This window comes from Acipenser ruthenus, chromosome 29 (genome assembly GCF_902713425.1).
Source record: "Acipenser ruthenus chromosome 29, fAciRut3.2 maternal haplotype, whole genome shotgun sequence".
In the NCBI taxonomy this organism is placed as follows: domain Eukaryota; kingdom Metazoa; phylum Chordata; class Actinopteri; order Acipenseriformes; family Acipenseridae; genus Acipenser; species Acipenser ruthenus.
The window spans coordinates 18,180,011-18,197,837 of NC_081217.1; the positions used below are offsets into that span (position 1 = coordinate 18,180,011).

General features: G+C 39.8%; 1 protein-coding gene across 1 annotated transcript in view; it reads right to left on the reverse strand.

The window, feature by feature from the left end:
* Window positions 1–2,148: 2,148 nt before the first annotated feature.
* The window catches only part of LOC117428195 (MAP kinase-activated protein kinase 2), a 50,087-nt gene continuing 34,408 nt past the window's right edge, over window positions 2,149–17,827 (reverse strand). Inside the window, exons 3-10 of the mRNA XM_059003724.1 lie at window positions 7,979–8,043; window positions 7,751–7,830; window positions 7,534–7,660; window positions 7,259–7,334; window positions 6,500–6,624; window positions 5,251–5,336; window positions 4,793–4,873; window positions 2,149–3,893 (exon numbers count right to left, since the gene is read on the reverse strand). Coding sequence (XP_058859707.1) covers window positions 3,750–3,893; window positions 4,793–4,873; window positions 5,251–5,336; window positions 6,500–6,624; window positions 7,259–7,334; window positions 7,534–7,660; window positions 7,751–7,830; window positions 7,979–8,043 — 784 coding nt within the window. The 3' untranslated portion in view covers window positions 2,149–3,749. The remainder of the gene's footprint in view (window positions 3,894–4,792; window positions 4,874–5,250; window positions 5,337–6,499; window positions 6,625–7,258; window positions 7,335–7,533; window positions 7,661–7,750; window positions 7,831–7,978; window positions 8,044–17,827) is intronic.

Consider the following 17,827-nt stretch of genomic DNA (forward strand, 5'->3'; position numbering starts at 1 on the left):
CAGTGAGTAATACTGGCTGGGAAGTGCCCAAACACTTGTTTACCAATACTGATTTATGAGACACATTTTATTCTATATTGGAGAACGTGAATCACTCTGAGGCACCTGTTCCTAATATTAGTCTTTGAAGTACCACGGTAAAGTGTCCAAACCTCAAATCACATGAACCACAACTGGTCACGATGCAACTGTCTACAGGCATCCTGCATCAGCAATTTCAATGCAGAAAACCCCCAGATTACACCATGTAGAAAAACATCTTGGAGAGATATACAGATTAACAGACAGGGAGTGCTGGAGTCATCCCTGTGGGTTTAGTGCTGATATACAGATTAACAGACAGGGAGTGCTGGAGTCATCCCTGTGGGTTTAGTGCTGATATACAGATTAACAGACAGGGAGTGCTGGAGTCATCCCTGTGGGTTTAGCGCTGATATACAGATTAACAGACAGGGAGTGCTGGAGTCATCCCTGTGGGTTTAGCGCTGATATACAGATTAACAGACAGGGAGTGCTGGAGTCATCGCTGTGGGTTTAGTGCTGATATACAGATTAACAGACAGGGAGTGCTGGAGTCATCGCTGTGGGTTTAGTGCTGATATACAGATTAACAGACAGGGAGTGCTGGAGTCATCCCTGTGGGTTTAGCGCTGATATACAGATTAACAGACAGGGAGTGCTGGAGTCATCGCTGTGGGTTTAGCGCTGATATACAGATTAACAGACAGGGAGTGCTGGAGTCATCCCTGTGGGTTTAGCGCTGATATACAGATTAACAGACAGGGAGTGCTAGAGTCATCCCTGTGGGTTTAGCGCTATTGTTTATTTTTGTTTTTTACAGACCTGGGATCAATTATAATTACAAATTGCAGCAGCACTGTTTGCTGAAATGACAATTCTGCTGCAGTAATTACAAATTATAGTAAAAAGTAACAAACAGATTGGGATTTACACCATAGAAAAGAGTGCAATTGATCAATTACATGGTTTCATTACAATTACAATTACTCAGGTGTGTCAAGGTCCAATTAGCGCCATGCAATCATTTACTTTGATCAGAAACCAGCAGAGAGGCACAGAGGGGTTATTTTTGATTTGGATCAGTGTTCACAGAATTGCCCAGTTGAATAAAAGTGATGCCAAGGCTGACGCTGAGGAAATGGGTGTGGGGGGGATTGTGATACTTTCATTATCAATACAAAATCTCCCTTTTAGGTTTTGTTCAAGGTTTCAATCAAAACAGGTGCCGTAACTCGGCACTACGACCCAAAACGAAAGACATTATACCGTCAGGTTCGGTAAGCTTCGTTCATGATGGGAAATGGGTCTAATCCCTGGTAATTCCACGAGCTGGGGGCTGCTATTCATTTCCTAAACTCAATCAGGTTTGGGGTGCCACCTTATGACATAAAAAAATAATTCTGAATGAAGTTGAAATTGTGTGTCAGAAATGCAGTTTATTGCAGCATGTTCCATAAGAACACAGCTGCACTTTCCTTCTTCAGGGTCCATATTAACATCGGTGCAACACATCCCAGCGTAGGTACAGTACGTGGCATCCACAAAGTCTCTGGTGCAGTACACACCACAGGACGGTTCACCCGGTGATTTCATTGGGAGTTTCAAAAGTTGGGGCACACAGTGGTTCTCGTTTGTCTTGGGCCAGGACTGTTGAAAGAGCCCGTCTGTGAATCTCTATTTCTATATCGCGTCGTGCACGAGGCACAGCAGGCTGTAACTAGATCAAGACAGAACTGGAAAGACTTGGAATTCTGGCAAGGCTTGAAGTGAAACAAGTGCAGATAGGTTCTTAGCCCCCCTCAATGAGACCCAATGAGAGAAAAGAATTATAAATCTACTGAATAAAGTGCATGTTTTGTGGATGGAGGCAGTTGACCGCATGTCAATTTTATTATGTAAAACATGTGCGATTTATTAAATACTCTGATGTATACAGGTACACGATATATTTGCACTAATGCTTATTTACTTGCCTAAGACGCACAAATAAATAATGCTGGGCTTTACAACCTACGCCCTCCTCTGGTTACTCATAAGATTACCAATAGCAGTCATTTCCAATGTGTGCATACAAGTGTAGCAAAAGTCAGCTAGAAAAATAAGACACACGTGTCATTTACATTAGGGTTGGGTTTTTTTTGTTGGTTTTTTTAAAAGTGTTTTAATCCAAAGTAGAAGCAGACCTTAACATTAGTACAGCAGTTTGACATAAAACAAAACTGAATATGTGCTTTATACATTTGAAAAACAAACAACAACAAAAAAAAAAATTAAAAAAGTACCAGCAGGTACTCAAAACGGTTTTAATCTACGGCACGAGAATGCAGACGACAAACTGTAGTGGAAATAACCCTCTACAAGAAGTACCGAAATGCCCTCTGGCTCACATTCCACTACAGGACTTAAAAATAGAAAAAGAAGGCGAAAAGAGGACACTGAACATACCCTGTCGCCAGCAGATTTTACACAGGACCTTTAGTAGGATTTTGAAACCAATATGGACAATACACAGACTTAACATGAACGCCCCACCAAGGTCCAATGTCCTTCAGATATCTCGATTTATATTTTTAAATACTACTGTGTGAAGAATGTTTATAATAACTGCAATTAATGCTTAAATACTTATTTTCAGTTGGGAGGGGGGGCTCATTAAAAAAAAAAAAAAAACTACAATTAAAAACGTGATGCTTTGTAGGTTTGTTTTGATCCGAGAGCAACTGGAATATGCGGTATATGTTCGGGAATCCCCTCCAGTTCTATAGATACAAACAAATAGAAATTAAAAACCAAAAAAAAATAAAAAAACAAAAAACAACCCCCGCCCCTTTGAAGGGGTTATTGTTTCCCTTAACATCACAGGGGTGCTAGTATAGATCTGCAGTCCTTCCACCTTGGTCAATAACTCTGGCATAAGCCACTAGGCTTGACAGGCTCAGCTGTGTGGGAGGGGGCTGGTCCAGACTTTGGGGGGGTGGAGGTTAGGGGGGGGGGGGGGTTCCTTGCTGGGACAATAAGTTTCAGCAGGGAGTCGTTGTGAGCTTGGCTTTGGGTGTGGTGGTAGTCAAAGCCTTAAGAGATTTACCACCATTAAATTAAAGAGCGTTTCTACATTCATTGACCATTAAAAAAACACATTAATATCTGGATCTACTTCGCTCTGGAAGGTCTTTTTTGGGTGGGGATTAAGGTTTTTAAAAAAGAAAATACGTTGTAATATTAAATATAAGCAGTGAATTTTTAGGACTGCTTTACAACAGTGCTCTTTAGATTTCCTCGAAGATGATTTTGTTACCTTTTGGAGAGCAGGAAACCATTATATTTCTCTGAAGGAGTTTGCAAAACAAGCACATTATTAAAATAGAATTTTAAAAATAAGGTTGTTTTGTTTGTTTTTTTTTTTTTAAAACTAGGCATTTTGTTTTAGTCGATTTTCTTCTTCAATCCTCCATCCTCCTCTATTTTCTAAAATGTATTTAAATTTTAGTTGTAAGAGTGCTTTCTTTGTTTCTTTTTCTTTGAAGGAGGAAACCAAAAAAAAAAGCTAAAATAAAAAAATAAAATAAAAAACTTTTTTTTTTTTTTTTTTTTTTTTTTTAAATAAAATTTCTTGAGTGAAATCCATCATGCACGCGTTTCCTCTTCCCTGTCAGGGCGCAGTGTTCCCGATCATTATTATTATTGCTTCCTTGGTGTGTCTCTCTCATGGTAGTGGGAGTGGGGGCTCCTCAATGGCTGGGGGATTGCGTCTGGGGGTTGCTCGCCTTCTTGCGTCTCTTCATCAGCAGTGGATTGGAGGAGTCTTCAATTGTCTTGATTTTAATCTGCTCGTAATCAACTCTCATGGTAGCCAAGGCACTTGTCATTTCCTCCTAAAACACAATCCAACAAAGACAGACTTTAAAAACCATCATATCCCTGCGTGTGTAATTGCACCATGTTAAGTTTCCTGTCTAGATCTATTTTATAAGTTTTGGTAGGAAAACTTCTCCATTTCTAAAATTAAAATAAAATCATGATCGGAGGAAATATTAAAAAAAAAAAAAAAAAAAAAAAAATACATCCCATTCAAACTATATTCAACAGTTTCAATGGATGAGTTCTACCCGCCCAAACCAAACCCCCTTTCTTGCATTGCTAAATAAAACCAACCACCAAGCATACGAACACATTATAGGTGACAATACCGGGCAGCAGTGTGGAGTAGTGGTTAGGGTTCTGGACTTGACCAGAGGGTTGTGGGTTCAATCCCAGGTGGGGGACACTGCTGCTGTACCCTTGAGCAAAGTACTTTACCTAGATTGCTCCAGTAAAAACACAACTGTATAAATGGGTAATTGTATGTAAAAATAATGTGATATCTTGTAACAATTGTATGTCACCCTGGATAAGGGCGTCTGCTAATAAATAAATAAATAATAATAGTGTAGTCTACGTAATACTTATGAAGACATTAGATGTGTTTGTTTACTCAAGTTTCCTATAGATTTCTCTTAGAAGGTTGGCATTTGGATGGCTCATATTCACAGCATGCAGATTTATAATGCAAATGTCCATGCAACTTTCTTTCAAAACTGAGGGCAAGCTGTTCAAACAATGGGTGGATCTCAATAGAGCTGGCTGTGTAGGCCTGAGCTCATGCAGTTTGCTGTGATGTGGACTCATAAGCTGGCTGTGTAGGTCTGAGCTCATGCAGTTTGCTGTGATGTGGACTCAGAAGTCTAAACCACCCCATCAGGACCATGCCCAGTAACCAGGCTCCTCCACTCACCTTCACATCCTCCCACAGATCTTTCTCCTCCTTCAGCACTCGGCTGGTGTGCAGCGGGGTCTGTGGTACCTCCATCGATTGCTGAAAACACACAGAACATCAGCCAAGCTTATAAAACACTTTTTTTGTTGGTTTACCTCTTATTGGTATTTGCATATTATAACAAATGCCTGTGCATAGATTCAGCAAAACTGAACTGGACAAAATTGTTTAAAATAGTTCAGCTCATCAGGCATCAGAAGCAGCATTTACAGCATCAGAAATAACATCAATGCAATAAATATTAATGCAAAGTTTCATTAAAATGTAGGGTAGAACTTTTAGACACCAAATCTGCAGAAATACCATGGAAAAATACCATGGTAAACTTGTATAAGGGTGCTTCCCTTAGGAGTGTGTGGCTGCCAGATAGTGCTGAGGACCACTTTAAGGGGCATCTACGGTGTGCAGGGCCTTACATTGATCCAGGGGTGGTTCATGAACTCTGTTATGGTCATCCTCTGTGTCGGTTCCGTCTTCAGCAGATGTCTGATCAGCTGTTTAGCTGGAAAGAAACAAAAAGGTTCTGAAGTTAGCATGTGATTTTTTTTTCATGTAGCGACTGCGTGAACTTGAATGTCTGACCGTGTTAGTTAGTGGTCTAGGAGATGATGCAATCTGTATTGTGCGAGCCGAAGTCAACTACACGTACAAACCATTCCCCCTGCATCTCGGGTACACAACGGTGACCAAATTATTGGTCTCCATCGCAAGCTGATGAGCTGAAGTGCTGGGGGACCTTCACTCACAGGAAACCATGAGACTGACGGAATCCATTTCTAGAATTCACTTCAAAGAATTGAAGTTTACTCCCTATTAGGTTTCTCACGTTAGAAAATGATTTATCAGCTAACAAGAGTTTTACAGAACATTTCCAGTATATTGTTGATGGATTTCAATGATTCAAAGAACCGCCCTATGACACATGACTAAACTTGCAAAAGTAACCTTTAAATAAGTTAAAATCATGTCAGCAATTACATTATAATTAGGGCTTTTGTTTTTTGGCTATTTTTAGCTCAAGCTTTCGTTTTTGATATACTGTATGAAATTTGTGTTTTCGGTTACTTTCCAAAATGCTTGAGCTTTTTTTTTTTTTGTGTGTCAAAATATGTACAGTAACTCAACAGTACTTGCACACTTAAGTTGTACCTTCTTTCCTTTGCTGTCTTCCACAACGAAATCCCTATGGTCACAGGCACATTCTTCTGGGGTTTTTGTGTGTAGGCATTTTTGTACATTTCCCCACAATTCTGTTTTAAATCCGCCGTATCTTAACTGTAATACAGCTTTAAATCCCGCTAACAAGCCTTCATTCCTGATTGTAATCTCGTTTTAAATCTTGCAAGCGGAGTCTCCAATAGAAATACAGGAATGTGCTGTCACTCAGTAGTTGGGGCGGGTTTAAAGTATTCAGAACTAATCAATGATAGACACAAGTCAGGAAGGCGGGACATTGCCCAGCAGCACTGGGAAATGCATATATTATTATTTATTATGAATGTCTCTAAAATAACAATTCCTTCAGAAGGAGTTGGGAATTCATTTTTCAGAAATAAATTTGAATTGAAAAAACAAGGGATAAGATGGTTTTTAACTTGAAAAAAATCAGGTGACTGATCCCACCCTGTTTTGGGCCCTTGCAGTGCAGCTAACAGGATTCATTACCTTCCTCTGACACCTCACACCACTCTGGATTGGGGAACTCATACTGCCCCATGCGGATTCGCTTCTTCATCCCGGGGGAGATTGCCAGGCCGTGGTTGGAGTAGAACGGGGGGTACCCACAGAGCCTGAAAAAGAGAGAGAAAAAAAAAGAAAAAAAATACTAGTTTTATTAACATTTTCAAGTGAATCTAAAACTAACAACAACCACTGGCCAGGATGTAAGCAACAAGAATAGCTGCGTGTTTGGAACACTTTGTGGTGAAAAAGAGTTAACACCTAAAAGGCAGCCGACGACAGCGATGAAGAGATAAGAACACAGCGCAGCTGAGAATCTCAGCTCTGACACACAGCCGTGCATGTCGAGGTGCTGCAGTCTCTGAGCCACAGCACAGCAGCAGAACCCTCCAGCTGAGGCTGGTTCAACATTCCTACACCCTGGGCTTATTCACTGGAGGGCGTAGGTTTTTGGAGACGCAAATATCAAAACATTAAGAAACATGAAGGAGGTTGTAAATTACCTTCAAGCACTTTAACAACCCTCTATCAGGATTTTGCTCTTCTGAAGTGTGTAAGAGGACATTATATAAAATGTGCCACATATATCAAAACTCGCTTTGAATGAGTGATCAAAGACACACTGTTATAAAAGTATGCGCAGGTCATGTTCACTGATCCCTTTGGCAACAGTAGAAGGTAATTCACGCCAAGGCTGCTGAAGAGCCTCACACCCTCCCACTCCCTCCATGCTGTTGCACTTACAGAATATACATGATGACTCCCAGGGACCACATGTCACAGGACTTGTCATACTTCTCTGGCCCAAGAACTTCTGGGGCTAAAAAACAAACAAACAAACAAAAACCAGCATTACAATAATGTGGGGTATATAAAGTTGCACATGTTTGCAAATACTTAAATTATAACACCTTTAAATAAGTTCATTCAATTTGCATCAACAAGAACAGCGGACTACAATTCAATAACACATGGGGGCTTCTATTAATACATCCGGTCTGCACTCAGAGTTGACTTACCCACGTAATAAGGTGTGTAGCACGGAGTAGCCAGGGAATTGTGGGTCGTGGTTTCTTTGGCGAACCCGAAATCGGTGAGTTTTAAAAGTGCGCTTGGCCTTTTTGTGGTATACAACAAGTTTTCTGGCTGCAAGAGAGATACAAGGTGAAGATCAGGAGATTTGCTTAATAAAGATAATTAATTTAATGAGGAGACCGGGGAGGGCGCGAGGGTTACCTTGACGTCTCTGTGTGCAATGTTGATCGAATGCAGGTACTGGATTGCTTCTCCTATACTGTGCATGATCTCTGACGCCTCTGGAAAAAGAGCAAGGAGAAAATTTTTCAGCTAGTTCAGCTTTCACAGGAAAAAAACACTGTGTAGACTGAATTAAATGCACATGTAAAAAGACCAGCAACAGGGTTTTAAACCAAGACATTATCATTTACATACTAACATTCTTACCTCTCTCAGTGAATGCCTGGTCCCCTCTGTCTTGAATTCTGCTGAACAATTCACCACCATCCATACTAAAAGATGAAGAGAGAATCATGCATTTTAAAAGGCAACAAAAAATGTCAAGAAATTAAAAGAAGTCTATTTCTTTTCATGATGAATCACCAACGGACTACATTTGCAAAGATAAAGAAATGCAAGCTGGCACTTTCCAATGCTTCAGAGCTGGTGACGAACACTTTATGAAGCAGACTGGCTTGAAAACTATTGTCATAAAAAAAAGTAGGGTGCAATTGGAGATGGAAAACTAGACATTTCTGTGAACAAAAAAAAATAAAAAATCTACCACTCTACGTATAAACTTCACATTTACCCTTCTGTTTCATTTCCAGAGTTTCCGATAACAAAGTGGGCAGTGTTTTAGCAGCGTGGGAGAGTGACCAACGCGGCTCTAGTGACCAGCATGCGTTTAAAAATATATTCTGGGAATGTGTGGGTAACTTTTGATGCCACTGTACACTGTGAAAATACACGAAAAAAAAAATGTATATATATCACCCACCCCCCACCCCCCATGCAGTTGGAGTGGAATAAAAAAAATATATACAGTATTTATGTATGTATGTATGTATGTATGTATGTATGTATGTATGTATGTATGTATGTATGTATGTATACACACACACACACACACAGGACGTGCTCAAATTTGTTGGTACCCCTCCACAAAAAACGAAGAATGCACAATTTTCTCTGAAATAACTTGAAACTGACAAAAGTAATTGGCATCCACCATTGTTTATTCCATATTTAATAGAAATCAGACTTTGCTTTTCATTTTTTATTCAACATAATATTGTAAATAATAAAACAAATGAAAATGGCATGGACAAAAATGATGGGACCGCTAACCTAATATTTTGTTGCACAACCTTTAGAGGCAATCACTGCAATCAAACGTTTTCTGTAGCTCTCAATGAGACTTCTGCACCTGTTAACAGGTAGTTTGGCCCACTCTTCCTGAGCAAACTGCTCCAGCTGTCTCAGGTTTGATGGGTGCCTTCTGCAGACTGCAAGTTTCAGCTCTTTCCATAGATGTTCGATAGGAGTCAGATCAGGACTCATAGAAGGCCACTTCAGAATAGTCCAATGTTTTGTTCTTACCCATTCTTGGGTGCTTTTAGCTGTGTGTTTTGGGTCATTATCCTGTTGGAGGACCCATGACCTGCGACTGAGACAGAGCTTTCTGACACTGGGCAGTACGTTTCGCTCCAGAATGCCTTGATAGTCTTGAGATTTCATTGTGTCCTGCACAGATTCAAGGCACCCTGTGCCAGGCGCAGCAAAGCAGCCCCAAAACATAACCGAGCCTCCTCCATGTTTCACTGTAGGTATGGTGTTCTTTTCTTTGAAAGCTTCATTTTTTCGTCTGTGAACATAGAGCTGATGTGACTTGCCAAAAAGCTCCAGTTTTGACTCATCTGTCCAAAGGACATTCTCCCAGAAGGATTGTTGGCTTGTCAATATGCATTTTAGCAAATTCCAGTCTGGCTTTTTTATGTTTTTCTGTCAAAAGTGGAGTCCACCTGGGTCTTCTTCCATGGAGCCCACTTTCGCTCAAAAAGCGACGGATGGTGCGATCAGAAACTGACATACCTTCACCTTGGAGTTCAGTTCAGCTTGTATCTCTTTGGCAGTTATCCTTGGTTCTTTTTCTACCATTCGCACTATCCTTCTGTTCAATCTGGGGTCGATTTTCCTCTTGCGGCCGCGCCCAGGGAGGTTGACTACAGTTCCATGGACCTTAAACTTCTTAATAATATTTGCAACTGTTGTCACAGGAACATCAAGCTGCTTGGAGATGGTCTTGTAGCCTTTATCTTTACCATGCTTGTCTATTATTTTCTTTCTGATCTCCTCAGACAACTCTCTCCTTTGCTTTCTCTGGTCCATGTTGAGTATGGTGCATACAATGATACCAAACAGCACAGTGACTACTTTTCTCCATTTAAATAGGCTGAATGACTGATTACAAGATTGGAGACATGTGTGATACTAATTAAAGAAACTAATTAGTTTGAAATATCACTATAATCCAATTATTTATTATCTTTTCTAAGGGGTACCAACAAATGTGTCCAGGCCATTTTAGAATATCTTTGCAGAATAAGCAATAATTCATCTCTTTTCACAGCTTCTTTGCTTTATTCTATGACATAGCAAAGGCATGCAAGTATACATGATAAAATAGCTTTTAATTTCATCACTTTTCAGGAGGAATGAAGCATTATTTCAATGAGCTGTAAGGGTACCAACAAATTTGAGCACGTCTGCATATATATATATATATATATATATATATATATATATATATATATATATAATTTAAACATCCACATACCAAATTGGTATGGACTATATGCTTGTTAGTTTTTTTAGTTTTCTATTTCCTCACTGCTGCATGATCTCAGGTTAGGAATACTGACAGCTAGGTTCTGGTCCATGACGTGCTGAGCAACATCCACCACACAGCTTGACTCTACCTGTCGCTCGTGACTCACTGCTGTCTGTAGTGAGATTTCCACTCACACTTCAGACACTGCCAGTGAGTCACGAGTTAACAGCACATTCCTAACGCAGGCATGAGTTCACCACAGCTCTACTGCACCAGATCCAAATACGCTGTCGCAGTTTCCAATTAGACCACTAAAGATATGTTCACCTTTCCAAGGGTTTTAACTAGAATGTGCACAGAAACAGGACTTTCGATTTATCTGTATGAAATGAAGAAAAGCAACTCAAACAGATGACTCACTATTCTAATAATTCACTATAAACGTTTTGGCTTCTGTTCTGCTTTCTTAAGCTAGCATGGCGGTATTGGGGAAGAACGGTATTGGGGATGTGAATGACCCAATTGCCTTAATGTTTTAGTAAAAAAAAAAAAAAAGTAGATGCTTTAGTGGAACTTTCTGTAGCAACTGTGCCAGCGACCTGGCATCAGGCCCCCTTTCTGTTTCATGTTCAAAGCTGGTTCAGCGAGACAACCACATTAAAACAACTGGGCCAGCAGCGCGCTCATCTCCGCCGCGCCACTGCACGTTTTCAGGACTTTCAGTATTAATCACCAACTCTGCAAACATAGAGCTGTCTGAGAGAAGAAAGTCATTTAAAAAAAATAAACACTGCAATTTTTGACACCTCTTGTGATCCGGTTCTTCTTTTTGTAACTTATACGTACAAAACTCCGCGTCCTATACATACTAAACTAGAAAGGAAAGCTGGCAGTCAAGCGCAAGTGTCTTGTTTAGCCGGCTCCAATGTGCAACATGGCCAGGTCCGGCTGCTCTGTGCGTTTGGGATTATCAAACCCGCTGCATGTCCACACACAATCAACTGAACCTTCTTATTGGTGGAACTAACAAAGACCAGATTGAAAACAAATGGAGAAGACTACCATTAGCTTTACTGATTACTAAGTCACAAAGGTATTGCAATAATTCAGTAAATATGACCTCCAACGTGCAACAGTTCACAAGATTGGTCTCATACATGAATCATTTCTATACAGTAACTATACCTACTAATCATTTTGTCTTCATCTTCTATCTGCTGTGTCTTTATTCCCTGTGCCTCCTGACTGTGAGGATCACTGGAGGGCACATGGCCACTGATGGCTGGGCATCAGCAGGCTACGCACAGGGAAAGCATGGATTGGGTGTTTGGGTCTTCTAGGGGTATGTAGGAAATGTTTTCCCTGTTCTTTTTCAAAATGCAAGGTGGAGGGTTTTAATAAATTCAGTCTTGCAGTTATCAAAAGATCTTCACTCTGAATAATGCTTTTTGCAATTTCCTGTGTTAATGTATTCAAAATTTGTACCCGATTTCAGTCAATTCTGGTAAATTCTTGAATATTCATATTGTGGGGACTTGTACAGTACATGACATTACACCACTATTACATCTGAAAGATTGGCAAAGTTAACCACTGTTCCAGAGAGGTTTACTTAACAAATCTAATGATGTCAAAGGAATAAATGAAACACTGAATTAAAAAAACACTATTTAAATGAAATATCTTCTTCAGTTAGTTATGATAATTATTATAATTATACCTGCTGAATAATGTCACGTTAACATATTGCATTACATACCACTTTGTAGTGTTCCAAATACTTAATGAAAAACGGACAAATTGAAAAATGTGACATTTCGAAATCTAACATAAAATACTGTACTACTATTATGGCTTCTGGTAGACACTTGCAATGTCATTTTGATTACATGATGCTAAATAAAAGATTTTATATATATATATATATATATATATATATATATATATTATACGCACACACACCAGATTTTTCCTATATTTATTTTTCGAGAAATTTCTAGAACTTGCACATTTCCATAGGGGTATGTCAACTTTTGACTACAACTGTGAGTGTGTATGTATATGTATGTATAAATTAGGTTCTGCATTATCATATTGAAATTTCTAGCACATTGTAGACAATACTATCACGGCATCGAAGGGTATGAATACATTTGAATTAGCATTTTTTGAGTTTTGCAAATAATTGTAGACATCTATATATATATATATATATATATATATATATATATATATATATATATATATATATATATATACACACATTATATATATATATATATATATATATATATATATATATATATATATATATATATATATATATATATATATACACATATATATACACACACACACACACACACACACACACAGTACTGTGCAAAAGTTTTAGGCAGGTGTGAAAAAATGCTGTAAAGTAAGAATGCTTTCAAAAAATAGACATGTTAATAGTTTATATTTATCAATTAACAAAATGCAAAGTGAGTGAACAGAAGAAAAATCTACATCAAATCAATATTTGGTGTGACCACCCTTTGCCTTCAAAACAGCATCAATTCTTCTAGGTACACTTGCACACAGTTTTTGAAGGAACTCAGCAGGTAGGTTGGCCCAAACATCTTGGAGAACTAACCACAGTTCTTCTGTGGATTTAGGCACCCTCAGTTGCTTCTCTCTCTTCATGTAATCCCAGACAGACTTGATGATGTTGAGATCAGAGCTCTGTGGGGGCCATACCATCACTTCCAGGACTCCTTGTTCTTTACGCTGAAGATAGTTCTTAATGACTTACGCTGTATGTTTGGGGTCGTTGTCATGCTGCAGAATAAATTTGGGGCCAATCAGATGCCTCCCTGATGGTATTGCATGATGGATAAGTATCTGCCTGTACTTCTCAGCATTGAGGAGACCATTAATTCTGACCAAATCCCCAACTCCATTTGCAGAAATGCAGCCCCAAACTTGCAAGGAACCTCCACCATGCTTCACTGTTGCCTGCAGACACTCATTCGTGTACTGCTCTCCAGCCCTTCGGCGAACAAACTGCCTTCTGCTACAGCCAAATATTTCAAATCTTGACTCATCAGTCCAGAGCACCTGCTGCCATTTTTCTGCACCCCAGTTCCTGAGTTTTCGTGCATAGTTGAGTCGCTTGGCCTTGTTTCCACGTCGGAGGTATGGCTTTTTGGCCGCAAGTCTTCCATGAAGGACACTTCTGACCAGACTTTTCCGGACAGTAGATGGGTGTACCAGGGTCGCACTGTTTTCTGCCAATTCTGAGCTGATGGCACTGCTGGACATCTTCCGATTGCAAAGGGAAGTAAGCATGATGTGTCTTTCATCTGCTGCAGTAAGTTTCCTTGGCCGACCACTGCGTCTACGGTCCTCAACGTTGCCCGTTTCTTTGTGCTTCTTCAAAAGAGCTTGGACAGCTCATCTGGAAACCCCTGTCTGCCTTGAAATTTCTGCCTGGGAGAGACCTTGCTGATGCAGTATAACTACCTTGTGTCTTGTTGCTGTGCTCAGTCTTGCCATGGTGTAGGACTTTTGACAGTAAACTGTCTTCAGCAACCTCACCTTGTTAGCTGAGTTTGGCTGTTCCTCACCCAGTTTTATTCCTCCTACACAGCTGTTTCTGTTTCAGTTAATGATTGTGTTTCAACCTACATATTGAATTGATGATCATTAGCACCTGTTTGGTATAATTGTTTAATCATACACCTGACTATATGCCTACAAAATCCCTGACTTTGTGCAAGTGTACCTAGAAGAATTGATGCTGTTTTGAAGGCAAAGGGTGGTCACACCAAATATGGATTTGATTTAGATTTTTCTTCTGTTCACTCACTTTGCATTTAGTTAATTGATAAATATAATCTATTAACATGTCTATTTTTGAAAGCATTCTTACTTTACAGCATTTTTTCACACCTGCCTAAAACTTTTGCACAGTACTGTATGTACGTACGTATGTATAGAATTTATATCTATCTATCCATTTTTTTTTTATAATGTCTCAATCCTAAAATCGTACGCAATACAAAACTTTTGGCCATAGCTGTAGAAACAGAACATGAAATTTAAACTCAAATCAAGAACTTTCTGTTTTCTCTGGGGCAAGATGCATATTCTCTGAAAATTTTTTCTACTTTACATGTCTGAGGTCTCCAACCAAAAGGGGCTGGAAATAGATCCCCCTTCTGTGTTTTATTACTCACGCTGCTTGTAATTGAAAACATTTTCGCTTTACACCTAAAACCGAGATGCATGCTACATCCCCTTTTCGATGTCTTCCTCAGCCTAATAAAAACTTGAACTCTGCCGCCCACTAAAATAGGTCAGACCAAGTCAAACAGGCAGAGAGGATGGTATTACAATTAAAGTGGTCAAGCTGCACTGAATCAAGAGGTTTTGTATCTCGATCTACGGGTCTTTATTGCAACTCCCTACCTCAATGTGCCTCGTTCACTCTTTTAATAAAATACAAATAGTCTTCATTTCTGTGTCAAATGAAAGTGTGTGTGGGGGGGGGGGGGGGGAGGGGGGTGGTGGAGAAATGAAAAAGGCAGAGAGAAATTATCGTTACTGAGATTAACCACACGGGGAAAGACCAGCGGTTCGCTTTGCATTACCCCAATTTCAATTGATTCAACAGCAGATCTGAAACTGCGTGTTAGGTTGCAGGGCCATGTTAGATAGTCATTCCAATTACATAACTGATTCATAGTACACAAGCTCTCCTCTCCCAGGCGAGAGAGACGGCCACCACAGCATTCAGGGGAGGTCTGCTCTGATAGTGGAAACACTCAAATGTGAGTAAAAGAGAAAACGAGTCCAGTACACCAACGTGTAGGCGGGCTTCTCTCTACCACACCTGTGAAGGCGGAAAACAGAATTGTTTAAGTTCTGTTTCTGCAAGTCCCCATGGTGACACAGAACAGACATGTCCTTCACTGTCCAGGGACGGAAATAAAACTCCCAGCATAGCAGTTTCACCCATGCCAGTTTTACTATGGTTTTGATTAGCCACAGTGTATAGTTAACAAGCTCAGGTGTGTCTTATCAATCTCATAGTAAAACCAGGAATGGATCACATGTGCTGTGTAATGGGATTCGTTGTTTCCATCCCTCCTGTCGGTCGGTATTTCCATTTCATTACACTGTATCAGACCTGCCATCAATTATATAATATTATATAGTAATTCCAGCAGCATTGTTTGCTGAAATTAAAATTCATGATATTTTGTTCAAATCACAATTATGCTGCAGTAAGTACCAATTATACCAAGCAATAATTAAATACAGAAATATACTACAGTATAGAACAGAGGTGGCCAAATCCAGCATGCGGCTCTTGGGCAGTTCAAGGGCGGCTCCCGTTGAATTGCTGGGTGACACACACTTTGCCGCTCGAATGAACTGAAGAAAGAATAATAAACGAAAACAAAAGAGAGAAAATACAAATAAACACAACACGTTTATTATTTTTGTTCTCTGTATTCATTCGTCCTAATTATTCTTTCTTCTCTCCCGTTCTCTCTCTTCTGTTTCTTTAAGCCTGCATGTTCACTGCAAGGATATTTTGTCACTTGCTGACTTTCGACACTGCTGGCTGGCGTGTGCGTATTTCGATCATGGAGCGAAAGGAGGATGTGCAGTTGAAAGTAAATTTCATAATTTTTATGTTCATTCATTGGCAATGGCATTGAGCCAACCCTCCAGGAGTAACAAATGAACACATGAGGCTTTAAACCAGACTGGGAGACAGTTTGCCTTCACTGAAAACAGCGGTACACCTGTGTCGCATCTGCAACAAGTCGCTTACACACTGTAAGCCTGTACAAGGCAAGCAACCTTGAAACGTCATTATGAAACAAATCACAACAAATTTTCATCTCGATATCCTCCTGGATCAGACTTAAGGAGAAACAAGCTGGCCTCTTTAAAAGCACGACTCAGCAGTCAGCTGATGCTTCTTTCTGTGTTCAGTAAAGAAGCTGATGTAACGACTCAAGCGAGTTTTGTTATAATATCGCCGACCAAAACGTCTTTATTCAGATGAATGAATCTTTTTACAAAATTGTAGATCTACAGTACAATACAAATTCCACAGAAACTGTGTAGGCTCTCCAATGTCCTACCTCCTTGTTCTTGTGTATTTTGCGTTTCACAGTATGTGTCTTGAGGCTCTTGACCATACAGAAACTTTGGTATGCGGCTCGTAGGGTCAGGAAGTTTGGCCACCGCTGGTATAAAAACTTATTTTTTGTAACAAATGAGGTCACCTAAAAGTAGATGAACAATAATGAGAAGGCAGGAAACCAGAGACAGTTAAACACAACAGACAGGTGACTGATTAAGCTTGGAAAGGTGTGTAATTGAACTGTATTTGATCAAGTATACGGTATTATTACAATTATGCAGGTGTACCAAGGTTCAATTACAGTTACATTGTAATTGCAATTAAGAAATGCCAATTGCAGTGTATACCATACCCGTTTAGAAACCAGTATCTTACTGGTTCTAGAATGGTTAGCACAGCATCTGTACAGGTTGAGCGCATGTAGTGTCTCTTACTGGTTCTCTAATAGACGTTACTGCTGCAACATGAAAAAATGGAAATTCAAGGATCAATTAAAAAGGCGAATGAAAGCCAAACCAAAAAAAAAAACTTGCAGTTTCACACAGATAAAGGGTCTTACTGGTGTTACTTTTGATAGCAAAAGAAAACAAACAAACAGAAGGTAAACATGAACTGTTACCCAACAGTCAAGTAAAAACCTCTTTCCTTTATTCGTGCGGAAACGAAGTCAATTCAAAATGAAAGGGTGGTGTTGGCGGTGACTGGCAAAAGGCCAGCATCACCACACTGCTGCAGCTTTCCTGCCACACTGCCGGTCCAACACCAACATGTTTGATGAGCCCGCTTCATTGGCACCAACTGATTTTCACAGGTCCTGAGGCCCAAGGTGAACTAAATTAGCACCTCTCGTTTACTGCACAAGATGTATCTTTTCCGACGCACAAAACCGAGAATAACATGGTTCACAGCGACAGAGGGATCAGCAGACATACTTCTCGGGTTAGAAAGCACTAAACTCTCAAACGGAAGCTGTGTGTTAAACACATCTTTTCTCGCAAGTGAAATGTGTGAATATCAAATCGCATTCAATGCTTGAAACAAACACGGATTATGCTTTTGGGACACTTTGATTGATGTATAGTATGGGATTCAGGGATGGAAATTAAACTCCCATTGCATAGCACTTTGATCCATTCCTGGTTTTACTATGAGTTTAACACTAGAAGCGCGGCGGTTATACTCATACCTAGAACTCATACCTATGACTGCCGTCAGCATTCATGATGGTTACCTTTTAAACATCGATATTAAAATGAAAAACTATGGGATACAACTCAAAGGTTTTACTCAAGCACGTCACAAACATCTGCGTAGCCGA